This window comes from Corvus brachyrhynchos, unplaced genomic scaffold (genome assembly GCF_000691975.1).
Source record: "Corvus brachyrhynchos isolate BGI_N302 unplaced genomic scaffold, ASM69197v1 scaffold56, whole genome shotgun sequence".
NCBI lineage: Eukaryota > Metazoa > Chordata > Aves > Passeriformes > Corvidae > Corvus > Corvus brachyrhynchos.
The window spans coordinates 4,745,080-4,761,285 of record NW_008238664.1 but is presented as its reverse complement, the minus strand read 5'-3'; the positions used below and the strand labels follow the sequence as shown (position 1 = coordinate 4,761,285).

The following is a 16,206-nucleotide window of genomic DNA, read 5'->3' as shown; positions in this document are numbered from 1 at the left end:
AGGCTGGCGGGCGGGGGACACACGTGTTGCCCGTGAGGAGGGGGCGATTGTCGCTGCTGGGGTTCAGCCTGCCTGCAGGATGAGTGCTGGTGGTACCACACGGGAGAGCCCAAAGCGGAGAGGGTTTGGGAAGGCTCCCGTGACTCAGTTTCCCCAGCCGTGAAAGCGCTCCCGTCCCCGCAGAGTGTTGCAAGGATAAACCTGTAAGCATACAGTGTGTAGAGATCATCCGGTGGAAAGTTCCTTATAGGGGAGTGTTTTCCAGCCTTGGGAAGCTGATGAGCCCCCCAAGAGGAAAATGAAACTGGTTCTCTGCCTCAAGTACCCTTGCTTTCCTTGCTCTGCTCTCCTGTAAAGGTGTCTGTGGCTGCAGCAGTGGCTCTTGCGAGAGTGGTCGTCCACAGACACAAAGGCCTTTGCCATGCTTTGGGAAGTGCTTAACAAACCCCTCAGTATAACATTAAATACTTTGATAGTTGTTCACATTGCTTGCGGAGCCCTTGAATGCAGTTTCCAATCACTACACTTTTTTTTTTTTTTTTTTAAAATCTTGTACTTAGAGTGAATAAAAAAAAAAAGCGTAGCTCTGAACTTCAGCTGTGAGCTGCTGATTGCTTGGGTCGAAAGGATGACTGCCTGTGATGGATGGAACAGTGTTTGAGTAGAGCATGTAGCAAATGGAAAGGAACATGCCAGAGATGCTTCATAGGTTCTGAAATACTGTGTTTCTTCTCTCTGCTTTAAAAAAAAAATTCATCTGACATTTGCTCCTGGCATACATCTTCTTCCTGCATTTATGTGTGCTGACTTCTTGTAGGTTTGCCTGTGAATGTGTGAATGGTTCCGTCTTGCTCTCTGGTTGGCTTTTAGTGTTCTCCCTGCAAGCCTTCTGCAAAGCTGTAGTCCAAGGTGATGGTAGTACAAGCATGCTTAAACACCCCTGTGTGCCCATTTTTTGGAGAAAAAGGTATAGCAAATGTAGTTTAATGAGGAAGTGGCTATGTTTTGAAAATAAAGGGATGGGAAACAAGCTTTTTGGTTGCAGAGTTCAGTCCTGTTGATTGGTTGCATCTCATACTGTAGCCCATATTTGGTTCCGTAGTTCACCTGTTTTCTTCTGCCTTTTTCCACCCTCAGGGTAAAGTAGAATACCTGGTGAAGTGGAAAGGATGGCCCCCAAAGTAAGTTGTGTTTACTTGCCTGTTTTTTCTTTAATATTCCATAATAGCTTGCATTCTGCAGTTGAGCATTTCATTCATAATGGGTAATGTCTTGTCCCTCATTTCAACAACAATAACAAAACCAAAGAGCCACAAACCAAATTGAAATCTGTTTGTGAATTTGCAGCTAAGGAATACAAACTGTGTGCCAGTCTATTCTGACTGGTTTTTGCCACCACTGAAATATTTCATTGAGATGCTTTCTAGATACAAATGTTTTTAAATTCATTATGAGTTCAACAAAGAACCCGGATTCTTCTGAACTTGGAATGGCTCCTGCTTTTCTGAGTCAGCACCAAGAGGACCCCACTTTATTTTTAGAGCTGTCTGCTGCCTTTTAAATAGAAAACATGTTGATGGTCTTGTCTTCCTCTCCTACTGCTTCCCCTCTGCAATTTACCAACGGAAAGGAGCAATGTTTCAGATTTATTGATTGTAGCCGAATGCAGGTGATCTTTGTCCCTTGAAAATTACCGCCATGCTTTCATTTCCTTGTCTGAAGCCTCTGTTATTCTGAGGGCCTTTTCAGCTTTTGCTTTGGTTGCTACATTGCAAAAAGGAAGAAAAGTTTGGGGTTTTTTTCAGCATTGCTGTGCACTGTTTACAGACATTTTCTCTCATTAAAATGCAGCTGCTTCTGAAGAAGAGCCACTGCTCTGAGCTTAAGCAGTCTGTAAAATGCTTTGAGATTAAGAGGATTAGGTAACTGGAGAATATTACTATGTCAGCTAGCAGTCTAGTAGAACAGCCTCCTGGCTAACCCATATGGGGCCCTGTCTTTGCTTTTCTGTTTGTGCCTGTGTGTGTACATACACGATGTGCGTGGGGACAGCAGTGTTACACACGCAGTTGCTCTGCTGTTGCTAAGCAAAGGGAGCTGCTTGTTACAGGTTCATCCTCGCAGCCACAAAGTGAGGCCAGCCAGGATGGTTCTGACTGGCTGTACCTAGTGTCCAAGAAGCTGAAATGTGTTCTTGGGTGCCTAATTGTTGTGCCTAATCCTTATGATTATAGGCCATGTGTGAAGATAAGCCGCTTCCCCCTCTCTGGTGGCGGTGGGAGAGGGTGGCTTTATTCTTGAGTGTTCTGCTGTCAGAGTGTAACCTTGTTCACTTGTTGAGCACCACCTGCCATGTAGTGTGGGTCACTTCTTGGACTGCTTCAGCCTTTAATAGCCAAGTCTTACTTAATCACTGATAGAGGGTGGGAAATGTATTTGGAGCCTCTGAGGCCTCATCCCCTCTTGGCCAGAATACCGATGTTTATCCCATTCTCCTTTCAACAAATGCATTGAAGTCCTTCTCTTGTAAAGTCCCTTGCCAAGAAGGTGGGCTGAGGCATGGTGTAATGTTTCTTAGACAGAGCAGGCCTTATTCTTAACTGCTGCCTTTCCTTGTCCTGTGCCTTGAAACTCTGGGGGAGACAGAAACACTTTGGGGAATTTAAAGCACAGTTCTCCTGGGAGCAAGGTGATGTCAGGGTTCTCTTACTTTGATGTATGGCATGTCCAAGCATCTTCCCTCTTCCCCCAAACTACAAATCTGAGGACTGCTGGGTTTTTTTTCCTTACTCCTGCCGGCCTCCACTGTAACTGTTCCCTCAGTGGTTTGAATTACTTAAACCCAAGGTGCTCAGAGCATTGAAGTCACTTTTCATTGCAGTGGCAGTCTCTGTTCCTTGTTTCTAAACATACATATGCCCGTGATGGCATGCAGCACCACAAGCTGTTTGTATCTTTGTGTTTGTTTCCTCATCCCACATCATTCCCTTCTGTAATTACCAACCTTGTTGCAATGCTCTTTGTAATCTCTGTACCTATTATCCCATCATTTCCAGTGAAAGTATGGTGGAAGGGAATAAGGATAGGTCAGTAGTTTACTGCTTTCACATGAAATTCTTATTTCAATTTTTTTCCCCCTCTTCTTAATAAAAAATTCTTATTCATGCCCTACACCTCAGATTTATGGATTGCACTGCTGGAGTCAGGGAATGGAGGAGTGACTATCTGATTCTAGCTACAAGCTTGTTTACAACTTGTGTTGGAGTTAAAAGGAGGGGGAAGAGGAGGAGTAGAAGGAGGGGGAAGGAAGATCATATGATCTGTGTTTTCCAGAGTGCCTGCTCTCTGCAGTTTGCTGCAGCCTGGGCTGTGTGTACCCATATATAAAGCTCTGTGTGCGCGCGCGCGTGGCAAACTCAACCATGTTTTTTTTATATGCAGTGTTTTGCCACTGCAGCGAAGCCAGAATCTGAACTGCAGAGAAAAAGGCAACACCCACCAGGGTGTTTTTTTTAAGCAAATCCCTTTTCTTCTCTTGCCTATGAAAAGCAATCCAATGACTTTTTCCCCCCTTGTGGTGTTATTTTTCTTAAATTTGTAGGATGAGTGCCAGAATCCCTGCAGCTGGGAGGAAACCTTCCTCCTTTCAAACAGTATCTTGGCTTTGACAGCTCACAGTCAGGTTGCTGCAGGAGGCATGAGCAAAGGAGGGAGAGAGAGAGGGAGGGATCAGCTGGCTATGAAGACATGTCTGTTCTTAACTCTCTGATGTACAGTGCACCTTGAGATATCTGAATGTCCTATTTTTGTTTCTCTCTTTTGTAAAAAAATTGTATTTTCATTTCTAGACCCATCCTCCAGTAATGTTCCAGTATTGCAGTACCCTTCTTCTCTCTAATGGGGAGACAAAAGGGAAAAGCATTCCCAAACCACCTCCCATGTATCTCATGTCCTCACATGCAGCCTGTGCTTCATCCAGAAATGTAAACTTAATGCTTTCTTGCTGTTCAAAGGGACTGATACAATGCACCCTTGTGCACCTGCATGTGACTCCTCTCTGGTCCTCCTCCCCAGGGTCTGGGAGGAGCTCTGCTTTCAGGAAAGTTAGTGTTCTGAGGCATTTGAGGATTCAGATTTACTTTCCTGCCTTAGAGTTTGTATAGTAGAGACATGACACCCACCTTTTCTGGGCAAGCATGACCCCTAAGAAGTAAACATGCCCCAAGGACCACTTTGTGCTTCTTTCAGCTTCCACAGTGGGAGCGTTTTGGCTGCTTCTCCCTAGTATTAAGTGCAGCTGTGCTCTTTGGGAACCAGTTTTGGAGTTGCCTGCTAGGTGGGTTCAGCCCTTTCCTGAGCATCTGATTCCTGTCACAGCTGTCTGGCTGTCGAGGAGGGGAGTTGGGGCAGCGAATGACGCTGTTCCCAGGCTGCTTCGGGAGCATGAAGCCTGTTCGGAGCAGTGTGGGTGGCCCTGCCCACAGTGCAGTTGGGGTATTTGTGTCGATGAGCTCCGCTCGATAGGAACAACCTGTAGGGGGAGCCGAGCGGGAGGAGGAGGCGTTGGCAAGTGGCCATCAGCTTGCCCCAGGGCCCAGGTCCCAACATGTTTGGTTGAACGGCATCAGTGGAAAAAAACTACACTCTTAAATGAATCCTTTCAGCTTCAGTGATTAGAAGTAATTAATAATGCAGGTGAGAAAGCGTACTTACTCTTTGAGCACTCTAAATTAAGAGAGACCTATTTTTCAGAAGGATGTATCAGACCATGCCTCATTGTTCCATGGGGTTTGTTGGATTTGAGGGAGTGCTGCAGATGCGACCTGTTTAGGCATGGACTTAAAAACAGTTTGTGAGTGTCTGCACAGGCTTTGCACACAGTGTGGAGGGGGCCCTGGGGAGGAAAGTCTTCCCTGTTTTTGTACAAAGAGCTGCTTGATGCTTGGCCCTGCCTGTTTTGGGAAGCTGGGGAGGGAATGACTGGGATTCCTCAGAGCTCTCGCAATGTTGTGGCAGGCCCCACCAACCCTTGTGAAGACAGTATCCAGGGCTGCAGCACACTGGTAGCAGGCATGCAGAGAGAATGTTTCATTAAAATACTGTTTACTTTTTATTCCTTATGTTTTTCTTCAGATACAGCACATGGGAGCCAGAGGATCATATCTTGGACCCTCGCCTGGTAGTGGCTTATGAAGAAAAGTAAGGGCACGTGTTCTTTCTCTCCCTGGACGCAGCAAAAGAAATAGTGTCTTTATTTCATTGTATGCATAAAGTGCCCCTGTTGTCCCTACTTCAGTCACAGATGAGATGTATAGCAATGAATCCCGCTTGATTTTTGTACCCTGGTGTTGATTGAGATGGTCAAGACAGGTTTAAAGCAGCTTTGATTGGCATTGTTGAGGAAATGAGGCCAAGAACAGGCAGCACTGAGCCAGAGAACAATCAGATTCAGGTTTTGATCAGGTCCAGAGCTGGACTGGAGTGATGTGAGGTGGGAAGTTTCTCTAACCCATCCTTGATTAGCTGTATCAGAGAAATTTCCCTATTGCAAGGTTTTCACTCCTACAGGAAGCAATTCTGGGATGTTTTCCAAGCTTACACTGGTCACCATTGGGTTTTAGTGAAGGAAATTGAGGGAGCTATGCTGTAGAAGGTTGAAGTCCCAACTAGGTTTTATGCTGTGGTATTTAGTACTCAGTTTGATTCATATTCCTCTTTCACAGGGAAGAGAGAGACCGTGCATCAGGGTACAGGAAAAGAGGCCCCAAACCAAAGCGCCTCCTACTGCAGGTAGCCTTTTGCTCTTCTGTGTATTTCTAACTCCTTAGCTGCTGTGTTGCTCCTCTCAGTGAGGTGGAAACTGTTTGCTGTTGCATGGACAAAATTGGAGGTAACAAGTTAACAACATGAAATCAGTGTTTAAGCAGATAATTTTAACCTGTCAGCTGAAGAGGTAGCTAATATGTCTTTTAAAAAGCAAAACAAAACAACAGCTCTTTCTCTCTGAACTAGGATTTTATAAAGTATGGGCCTGGGTAGTTGCAGGTTACCTGGTGTGTGTGTTCTTTTAATTTCATGTTGAGCTTGGATTTTCCATCAAGTCAAAGGTAGCCCGTGGTTGGAAGTGGAGTTTCAGCATGCTTTCACTGTTGCCAAGCAAAGCAGCCAATCCTAGGAAGCAGATATTAGGAAGAGCTTAGAAGGCAGTTGAAGACGAGAGAGAAATGGTGTTGTAGAAGCACCATACCTTATCCTAGCTCATCTAGATGTTCAGAGACAGAACAAAGAATATTTTCCTGGTTCCCAGTGGGGAGCCCTGACTGTATGATCAGATGTCTGCTCTGACCCTTGCTGCGTTGGTGTCTTGGCAGCGGCTGTATGGCATGGACTTGAGGAGTGCCCACAAGGGAAAGGAGAAGCTCTGCTTCTCTCTTGCACGGAGGTTTGGAGGAGGAGACAGTAGCCTGCCAGGGGCCAAGACAGGGCAGGCAGAGTTTCCCGAGAAGACTGGGGGTGCAGTCCTGCCATTCTCTCTCCGGAAGCAACGCAAAAACCAGAAGTACCTACGACTGTCAAGGAAGAAGTTTCCCCGCATGGCGAGTCTGGAGAACCGAAACTGCAGACATGAGTTCTTCCTGAATGATGCCGTGGGCCTAGAGGCCAGGCAGAGCCCTGACGACTGGGAGGCCACGCAGCACACCAGCAAAGAAGGTAAGGCCAGTTACCCTTTGGCTGTGAAGTTCTGGGGCATGTCAAAGATGTTCTGCATCCTTCCTCCTTGATTACATCCTCCTGGGATTGTGGTTTAGGTCAGGTCTTCAGAGCAGCTCTTGTGGGCCCATATTATGTCCCTCTTGTTTGCAGGTTTCTTTCTTGTTTGAAGAGCACAGATTAATTGTTTTTTTGCTCCTGTTGCCTCTCTGTAGTCTGACATCCCTAATGCCCCTCCCAGTGTTAGAAAACATGCAGAAGATACTGCAAGTTTTTCTCCTCTTAAGATTTTCTCCTGGCAGACGTGATACACAAGTGTGACAGAGATGAACTCTGCCTCTGTCCACATTATCCACACGTGCTCAGCCTGCTGCTTGGCTCAAAGGACTTTGGCTGGCAGTGGACGAGCTTGGACAGTGGCACTCCTCTCATAGTGCTGCTTTGAGAAGCATACAGGAATGCTGCTAGGAACTCACAGTGTACTCCCCTGTGCCCTCCTTCCCTTTCTTCTCCACACCCTTCTAAAGCCTCTTGCTATAGAGCTATGTGAGAGGAGGAGAGAGAGATGAAGTGAGGATGGTAACTCCTGCCTGATCCCACTGAGTAGGCAGCATGAGTGTAGGCATGGGAGATGTCCAAGCACATTTGGCATTTTGGGGAACGATACCAGCATCTTGTGCAGGAGGGCTGTGGGATGTGTGTGTTGCTCTCAGTTACCAGGGAAACTCTAGCCCTGCATTATTAGAGCTTCTGAAGGCGTAGCTTTCTTGAGGAGTGGAAAACCAGGGCTTGTGCTGGTTGTAGTAGCTAAGGGAATCCTGTTACTCCTTGCTAGGAGTAGCTGTTAGCCAGGCTGGATTAGGTAGGATCTTAGGGGAAGGGCTGTGTTCTGGAAGTCAACGCTATTCCCTCCTTTCTGAGAGAGATTGGAATGATGCTCAGAATCCAGGGAGGCAGCAATAGGAGTAGCAGAGAGGAACCCAGTGTTACATCCTGGCGGTGAGGAAATGTGTGGGGCTGTTCTCCCTGGAAGCATGGGGCGCTAAAGCACTTGGGGATCAGAAGAGTGAGTGGCACTACAGAATTGTAAAACTGGTTTTGTTCTCCCCTTGACACATGGCCTGTGTGGAATCCCAGTTACTGTTAGGGGGAATTGGACTTTTTCCGGGGGGGGGAAGTAGACACCCCAGGTGTTTGAGACAGAAGCCAGGAAATACACTCTTAAGGGGCTCTTGTTCTTTGCCCAGGTTGGGACAACAAGGCGTATAGTGGACAGGTAGAGTGACAGGGAGAGGGTGTGTTTTCTTCCTCTCTATTTACGTGGCAGTCTCTGGGGGCTGTGGGGAAGTGAGCCTTTAGGTGGCTGAGGGGCTGATAATTATTCTTACAGTGAGAAAGTGCAGGGGTGCTTGGGTTTCTTGTATGGAGCTGTCTGGGAGAGAAGGAGGAATATGAGAAAGGAAGAGCAGCTTCTCCATGGAGCACTACTGAGGGATTTTTGAGAGAATCACACCCAGGCTGTATTGCAGGTGCAGTACGAGGCAGACCCTCCATTTTGGCTCCCTTTGACTCCCCTAGGAGTATCTAAAGAGTGTATGTAAGAGATTTTAAGTTTTGCCTTTTTAGCAGGATAGGGCATTTAGAAGCAGGTGAGCTCAAACCAGGGTGAGTGTGCTTTGCTGTCACAAAACCAAGTTAGGGGCTGAGATGGGATGAGAGGTATTGGGGAATTGTGGACGGTTAGATGAACTTGGTTTTACAGGGTCTTTTGACCTCTGTGTAGGCTGCTCTGATATCACTGTGTATCTGGACACCTGATCCTCCATTTTCCCTTAGCCTCTGAGGGGAGGGCTTGCACATGTTCTTTCTTGCTCTGTACATGCAGATTCAGTACAGGCTGATTTCACCTATGGTTTGTCAGAAAGGAGACCCTTTTTCCATCCTTCCTTTCCCTCTCCCTTCTTTCTTCTCTGTTCCACTAACATGCTCTCATCTGCCTTTCTTTCTGCAGCAGATGTGGATGCCAGTCTCCCTTGGATCCCCACTGTGCCCCCCAGCGAAGTGACAGTGACAGACATCACGGCAAACTCCATTACCGTCACTTTCAGAGAAGCACAAGTGGCTGAGGGCTTCTTTCGAGACCGGAGTGCGCAGTTCTGAATCTCTGTTTGCAGTGCTCCCCAAAACCACTGCTTTTAGGGTGGGGCTACGGAAGGGTTACGTTACCCCTTAAGAGAAAAAAAAAATCCAAAATGTCTCCTCTTAAAATGTTTACAGAGACCTTTTTTTTTTTCCTCCTTTTTCCCCTTTCAGATACGCAAAAAAGGGCAGTGTAGGGGGTGTGTGTTTGTCATTGCTTTGTCCAGCTGAAAAACTGACGGCCCTTTCCCTGGCAAAGACTCCCCTCCTTGATGTGAAAGCAGCAGGCTGAACAATTCACCTTTTATCCTGTCAAGTGGCGGCAGCTGCATTTGTGGGGAGAGGGCATGTGGAGGTGGAAAGAGAGCTGGATCTCTAGCCTGCCGCCTTGTTCTTCAATTGATATCCCTTGGATAAAGATACATCTCTGTACATTGCTCTTCCCACCTTCCTCCTCCCTCTCTTCCTGCAGCAGCGAGAGGCGATGGATCCTACCTGTGTAGATAACTCCAGCCTGTTAAGACTTTCTCTCCAGTGCTGTTTTCCCTGTGGCCTGCTGTCAGGACTTCAGAAACGTATTTGCCTGTCTGTGGTAAGTCAGTCTTTGCAACATGGGTCTGTATAGGCAGCAGAGCTTTCTCCCTTTGATCGTTGATCATGCGGAAAGACTGAAATGCATCTCTGAAATCCAAATTGGCAACATAAATTCAATTTGCCCTCATTAAAAGCTCGGAAAGCCAGCATAGTTGAGACATACCATTCTGTATATGCTAAACAGGATTTCCAGGCTTGGCTCTCCTGCATGAGGAATGTGTTATGGAAAGTGGGGTCTTCTTACCCTTTGCCAAATTCAGTATTAATAACAAATCCTGCCCTGAACCTGTGGTAATAATTTGGTTGAAAACTGACTCCTCTCCCCTGGGAGGAGGGGCTAATAGGACAACTGAAGCATTGCCTGGCACCGCAGATATCCAAGATACTGGCACAGGCCCAGGACACGGGAATTGGACAGAACTGAGCTAGAAATGGACCTTGATTACCAGCAAATTCTGCTCTTGGATCCCATAGAGAGATCCAAGATAAACAACATGTGGGGAAGGCATGTATTAGATTTGAGGAGAGGAAAAATTCCTAATTCTTAGCAATGAGAATTCTTGGATTGTGCTGCCTGAATGATACTCTTCCATGACTCCAGTCTCCTCACAGTATCTGTGATCCTGTACTACTTTACTGATAGGAACTTCCCCTTGGAAGGCTTAAAAATCTTTGCCAAGGAAAGCAGTCTGCATTTCAATAGACCTGCCTGATCTTGCACTTAAAAATGCCTTGTGCTGGACTGCCTGTGACACTTTGAGATTTTTGAAGAATTGCTGTATTTTGAGTTGGTAGTTTAGCATAGCATCTGTTCTTGCACATGCATGTTCTCTTCCATTTTTAAAAGCAAATTTTATTTAAATAACTTAATTTTATAAATATAGACCTTTTCCAATGGAAAGCAAGAAGAGTAAGGTAGAGTCTAAAGTGGGAACTGCGGGACAGAGTGCTGCAGGGTAACATTGGCTACTGTCATGATTACTGTCCCCAAATACTATGTTTCCTTACTCCACCCCACCTGAAGCATCTCTTATCTGCTGTATTTATTCGAAATGAAGCTATGAGCCTTGTTAGCTCTGAGATAAAGACACCTGTGGAAATCCTCAATGTGTTACTTTGAGGGGCTCGGCTACTGGCCTGCAGAATTTGGGAGCTCTAGGGTTTCTGGTCCTCCAAACATCTACTTATTGTAAAGTGCTTGGACTGGAACTGTGGGTTTTTACTAGAAGCAGTTTTTACCTCATTTAGGATATGGCAGCTCAGTGTAGATTTAGGATTTCTCCTTCCATCTCAGAGCTGTTTGATCAGGCCTGTCTTTGATGCCGTCACAGCAGTTTCAGGATTGCTGGGAAGATCTTGAATTTCTGGATTGACCTTTTGTCTCTCAAAGAAGTAAGATGGGAGTTTTATTATGGAAAAATCTGAGAGGGTGAGAAATGGAAGCTGGGGGGGAATTATGTGGTGGGAGGAAGAGTGAGTGGGAAAGAAGCTTGCAATAGCTAGCAAGGCCAAGCTGATGAGGTAAGCATGCAGGCGCAGGATGTTTGTTGAACGTGGGTGTCCAGAGCGAAGCTTCTGTGTCTGGAGTTGCACCCTTTTTTGCAGGATGTGGGGTCAGACGGTGTTGTTACCATCACCCACACACCTCCTCTTCCTGACACCTGCCAAATATGCTGAATACCTACATGTCTCTTCTGTTGTGAAAGTGGACACACCACATGGCCCAGTCCACTCTTGCAGGTTGGAGCAGGTCAGGTAGTGATGGTTGGAGAAGCATAGTGTTTTAGGTTATTTTAAAAAAATGTCTTGAACTGCAGCTCATCCTGCTAAATCTTCATGGCATTTATAGGATCTGGTTTCTTTATTCTAGTGCAGCAACTGCTGCCTTTGTCATGTCTTCATCTCAAATGTACAAATACACCAAAAAAAGCTTCCTATTTACTAAGTTCCTGCCTTTGGCTGACATTGGAAGCAATATCAATCCTGCAGCAGGAAAGAGCTTGTCCTAATAAACTAGATTTCCATCCTCTGCTTTTCTCTCCACTCACCAGCTGACACTTCTCAACACTTTGTTTTGGCACTTTTCTTTAAACATATTTTCTTTCTCTTGCAGTGGAGTTTTCAAAGACTTGTGGTGGTCTTTCAAATAGGATCCACCTACAGCTTCATATCTTAATCATTTTTTTGGATCAGGCTATCTAGTGTTCTGCTGGTGACTAATCATCTTGCTACATGAAGTGTGGAACAAAGTACCTGGCTGCCATGCTGCTTTGTGTCAATGAGGAGCTAACCATAATGGGGTTAAGACACAACAAGCTGCATGTGCGTGGGTTTGGGGGGGGGGGTGTGAAGAGGAGTTTGTGGTAGGAAAGTAAGCAGTTACTTTGTTGGCGTGGACTTTTTTTTTTTGACATTCGTGAATTCTTGTTTATCTCAAAGATCTTTTCGAGAAGATTTTTCTCCTGATCTTTTTAAAGTGTGGCTCTGTTCCACATTATCTGCTGACATATCACTGTAAACTTCCTTGGTAGAGCTGGTCTTCAGGGACTTTAAAATTAGCTTTATTCCACCTCTGCAGGTGTAGAGAGGGTTTTACTAGTGATGGAAAGATAGGTTGTCTGGGTTTGTCTCTTCTCCCCAATATTGTCCATCTGCCAGTTCAACCCCAAACCTGACAGTTGAATTGGGACCTCCTGTGCTAACAAATCATGAAAATCAGATGCTGTGTTTGGATCTTTGTTAAGCATTCCGTTTGATTAGAAGAGCCAGAATAGCATCCAGCTGAAGCTGAGCTTAATAATTCTATTTGAAGCACAAGCCAAGAATAGAAATGGGCTAACTCTCCCATACCTTGTTTGGCTCCATGGCTGTAAACAAGAAAAATAAACTTCAGCCAGTGGAAATTACTGAACTGTACACAAGAAGCAATGTTCTCGAAGAACTGCTCTAATAGTCATTCTTAGAACTGTTTCCATGTGAAAATTTACTAGCAGTGTTGGGGGACAGAAGTGTTTATTTCATAGATCTTGCAGTGAACTCACTGTATATGTGACAGAACTGAGGGGCTTCATGAGACTGGAAAGCCTTTATTGTTAACACTGTGTTTAAAAAAATATATGGAAAGGACTGCCTCTGTTCCCAGATGGTTATAAACTAGATGTTATTGCTGTGATATACAAGTGATGCCTTGGAACAGCAAGTTTTAACACGTAAATAGTGGCATTAAGTAGCCTCCTGCATGCTCCTTATTGTCTTGAATTTGCTTGGGGGCCCTTCTGCTTGTGAAGTCAGACTAAGGTGATTCTTTTCTTTTTTTCTTTATTTTTTTTTCAAGCAAGACCAGGATATTATTGTGAGAACACCCAAAAGCAGTTCCATTTGCCAAAATAAGCCCAAATTTGTTAGTGAATTGACTCTTGTTTATGTCAGAGCTCAGACATAGAGAAGCTTATTGAGAAATGAATGGCTTTGTTATTAGTGTTGTGAAACTGTCCAGAATTGTTCTTCTGGTGTTTTGTGACTGGATGTATAAAACTGTTTGTTCACCTCACAGGGGGCCCTTGGCCCCAGTACTGTTTCATGCTGTATGCCAGCTAGTGCTGCTTGATGGTTTCACTGGAATAGAGAAGGGAGGCCTCACACAGGTCAAAAAATAGGCAGGGTAGCTCAGGCAAGACCCTCCGTGGTAGCCACTACAGAGGCTGGGGTGTGGAACACAGTGGGGGCTGTTAGCCACATCTGTGTATTAAGCAAAGCAAAGTCTACCACCACCTCTCCACCTCTTCCTCTCCTCCAGCTTTGAGCTTTTGTTTTAAGAAGCAGGGAAAGTAAAAACCTCATTTTCTAAAGCTGATTGGTATCTACCCATGTTCTGTCCCCCCCTGGTTTACTTGCAGCCTAGGAAGAAGAGGGCAGTGGGCCTTTCTGGGAAAGTAATAGGGACAAATGCACGTCAGGGAAGGGAGGGACAGAGTTGCCTCGGAGCTGCTCTCACTAGGTGGTTGAGGAGGGGCCTTTGAGTGAGCTGGCAGTTGAGAGAGAAGGTGTGTTATAAACAAAGAACTTGTAGTGAAACGGATCCCTTGCATCTGTGAGTGGAGTTGTGAATGGGCCCTGCAGAGAGGTGAGTGCTGCATTTATGTATCAGTCTTCTGCCATTTGGGAATGCAAGGGAGGTGTGTACGTTGACAACTTGCACAGGGTAATTTCTACATGAAAATGTATAGCATTGGAACACGTTGCTTTTGTTGCCATGCCTATTGTAAAGGTTTTCCCCAAGGGCATGATAAACTTGTTTTGAGATAATAGCTTATGATCAACAGGCCACGTTGTCCTGTGCCTGAACTTACTGTCCTCACAGAGAAAGTGTGAGCTTCTGGGTGTCAAACCACCTGGATTCCACGCACGAAGCTGGTTAGGATAGGAAGGCTTATAAAACAGCCCCAGGACAATTGGAAGGCGAGAGAAGCAATCACTTAAAATGGAATTCAAACCCTTCAAATCCTTTCCTGTAACTAGCACTTGCTGTAAAGATGACCCCTTTTTCTCTTCCACCTTTCTCTTCCCCCTTAACTTCTTGAAGTATGGTGGCTGTGCAGGGAGCAGGCAGGCAGATGATGCTAATTAACTGGGAGTGGCAGAGGCCTAGGGCTCCACGGGAGCATTTGGGGCTGCAGTGGATTGCTACAAAGTTGGGATGGAGTAGACGTCTTGCTGCTGAGATTGCCTTACCTGCTGTGGGCTGCCCTGTAATAATGCTAGGGGTTCTTCTCCGAGAGCACCAGTTGGATGTTGAAAGGGAGAACTCCTAAGACTGTTCGGAACCTCCATCACAGCTTATCTCATTACTGGGGTAGCAAAGTTTTGGCTGGGAGGGGTATTTTGGAGGAGGAGGAGGTGGAAAACCTTTTTTTATTATTATTATGTTTTTTAACCAGAAAATGTAGTGTCAGCACAAAGAAGCTTTTTGCAAATCTGTCAAAATGTTAAGCAGCTTTTTTTTTGCTTTTAAATCTGAAGTATGTTTTGAAGCACTTTGGAAATACAAAGCACTAGGAGTGCTAAGTACTCCTTATCATCTGTCTAAAAGTGGCATTTGAAAAGTAAAAGATGTATCTGTTTCAGGCCGCTGGCTGCTCCTTATCATTTTTCCAGAGCTGCCACCCAGCCCTTTGCCTCCCTCCCATGGCTGGAGATGGGGAGTGTACTCCACCATGCCAGGAGCAGAGGGCTCCCTAAGAGAAAAGAGGAGACTTGCTAAATCCCTCGCTTGCCTTTGGGGTGCCGGTTGGCTTCCTCCCTCCCCACCTCCTTTGACTGAGGAAAGGGAAAAATGAAGTTGAGTTTCAGTTTGAGTCGTCCTAGTCTGGAACTATGACCGTTTCTTCCAGCTCCGGAGACATCTTTATAGAGTTTCCTGTCTGACAAATTGCACCTTATTAGCTTAATTGAGGAACGAGGAGATGTCTGTCCTTCTGCAGGGAGTGGGGAGAGGAAGGGAGGGTGAACCAGGAGCTGTCTTCAGTAGCTACTGGATTTTTCCAGAGGCCATTTCCTCACCTCATCTCCAGGAGAACAGCAACAAAAGAACTAAAATAATTTAGATGAAGCTTTTGTTCTGTGTATCTCAAGAACCTTTTGAGCAGGCTAAGGGGAGAGAACCCTTTTCCCTCACCTAGTCAGCTCCACAGCGTGGGGTTCAACGTCCCAGTTCTCTCGTTGGGTTTTAAGCACCGATCTTTTCCCTCAGCGTACGCACATCGTTAGAACTCTTTTGCACACTGGCTCACCTAATTTGGTGTGCTCCCTTTCTGTTGCAGGGGGAAGATGGGGGACAATGGGGTCGGTTAGAGGGAAGGGTCCCCGATTATTTTTGTTCCTGTCTCTTCAGTTGTTGCTGTTGTTCCCATCAGCACGCTAGAGTATTGGAGTCTTTGCACACAGAAAGCTTCCTTTTGCACAGAATGAGCTTCTAGCTTTTGTACAGACTAACTGAATGTATTTGGGGAGGGGGGGAAATAGGGAGTAAACCAATTCCAAACAAACCAATCAGAGTATAATGCCTTTTCTGAGCGAGTATGTGCTGTAAAAGGAGATTGTAATAGCAAAGGGAGGGCAGGCTCAAGTATAATTTGACACAAAGTGTGGTTTTATTTTTGTACTGATATGGATAAGAGACTGTACAGCATCTATTTATTTAGATGATTTATGTGGTAAATGTTGCAAACAAAATTATTAAAATATTAAATATGAGAACTGACATTTACCTCATGGTATGTTTGTGTGGTCATTTACCCCCCTCCCTTGCTTTAATTCTACAGCTGAATTATTTTCCAACAGTCACTTCTATTGGTGTGTAAATATTCAGTGCAGCTGGAAAAAGAATGGAAAATGTGCATGCGTGCGTGAGGAAGATCAGTAAAGAAGGATCCATGAAGAATAGAGCCTGCAAAAGGCTGTTTCTGACATTACTTTGATTGGAGGAGGTCAAGTTTTTATTAATTTTTAACCCACTGGGTAAGTTAGAGCTGTACAGGGGTGACCTGGGATGACTGGTCTTGGATGGATTACAATTTGAAGAGGAGAATACCAATGGCAGGGTGGCTGCAGCTCTGGGTTTAGGGAGTTCTCTACATCCTTGCACAAGGCTGCAGTGCCAGGACAGCTCTGCCCCAGTACCAGGAGAGTGCTGGTGTGCCCCATATCCTGCATCTTATGGCAATGCAGAAAGTCTGAGATGAGGCCTGGGCTGCCAGGCATGCT

General features: G+C 45.6%; 2 protein-coding genes across 2 annotated transcripts in view; both read left to right on the top strand.

Moving 5' to 3' along the window:
• The window catches only part of CBX7 (chromobox 7), a 21,900-nt gene extending 6,191 nt beyond the window's left edge, over positions 1-15,709 (top strand). The window contains exons 2-7 of the mRNA XM_017737732.1: positions 158-203; positions 1,138-1,181; positions 5,134-5,199; positions 5,724-5,790; positions 6,372-6,711; positions 8,723-15,709. Coding sequence (XP_017593221.1) covers positions 158-203; positions 1,138-1,181; positions 5,134-5,199; positions 5,724-5,790; positions 6,372-6,711; positions 8,723-8,871 — 712 coding nt within the window. The 3' untranslated portion in view covers positions 8,872-15,709. The remainder of the gene's footprint in view (positions 1-157; positions 204-1,137; positions 1,182-5,133; positions 5,200-5,723; positions 5,791-6,371; positions 6,712-8,722) is intronic.
• The window catches only part of CBX6 (chromobox 6), a 24,189-nt gene continuing 18,883 nt past the window's right edge, over positions 10,901-16,206 (top strand). Inside the window, exon 1 of the mRNA XM_017737731.1 lies at positions 10,901-10,917. Coding sequence (XP_017593220.1) covers positions 10,901-10,917 — 17 coding nt within the window. The remainder of the gene's footprint in view (positions 10,918-16,206) is intronic.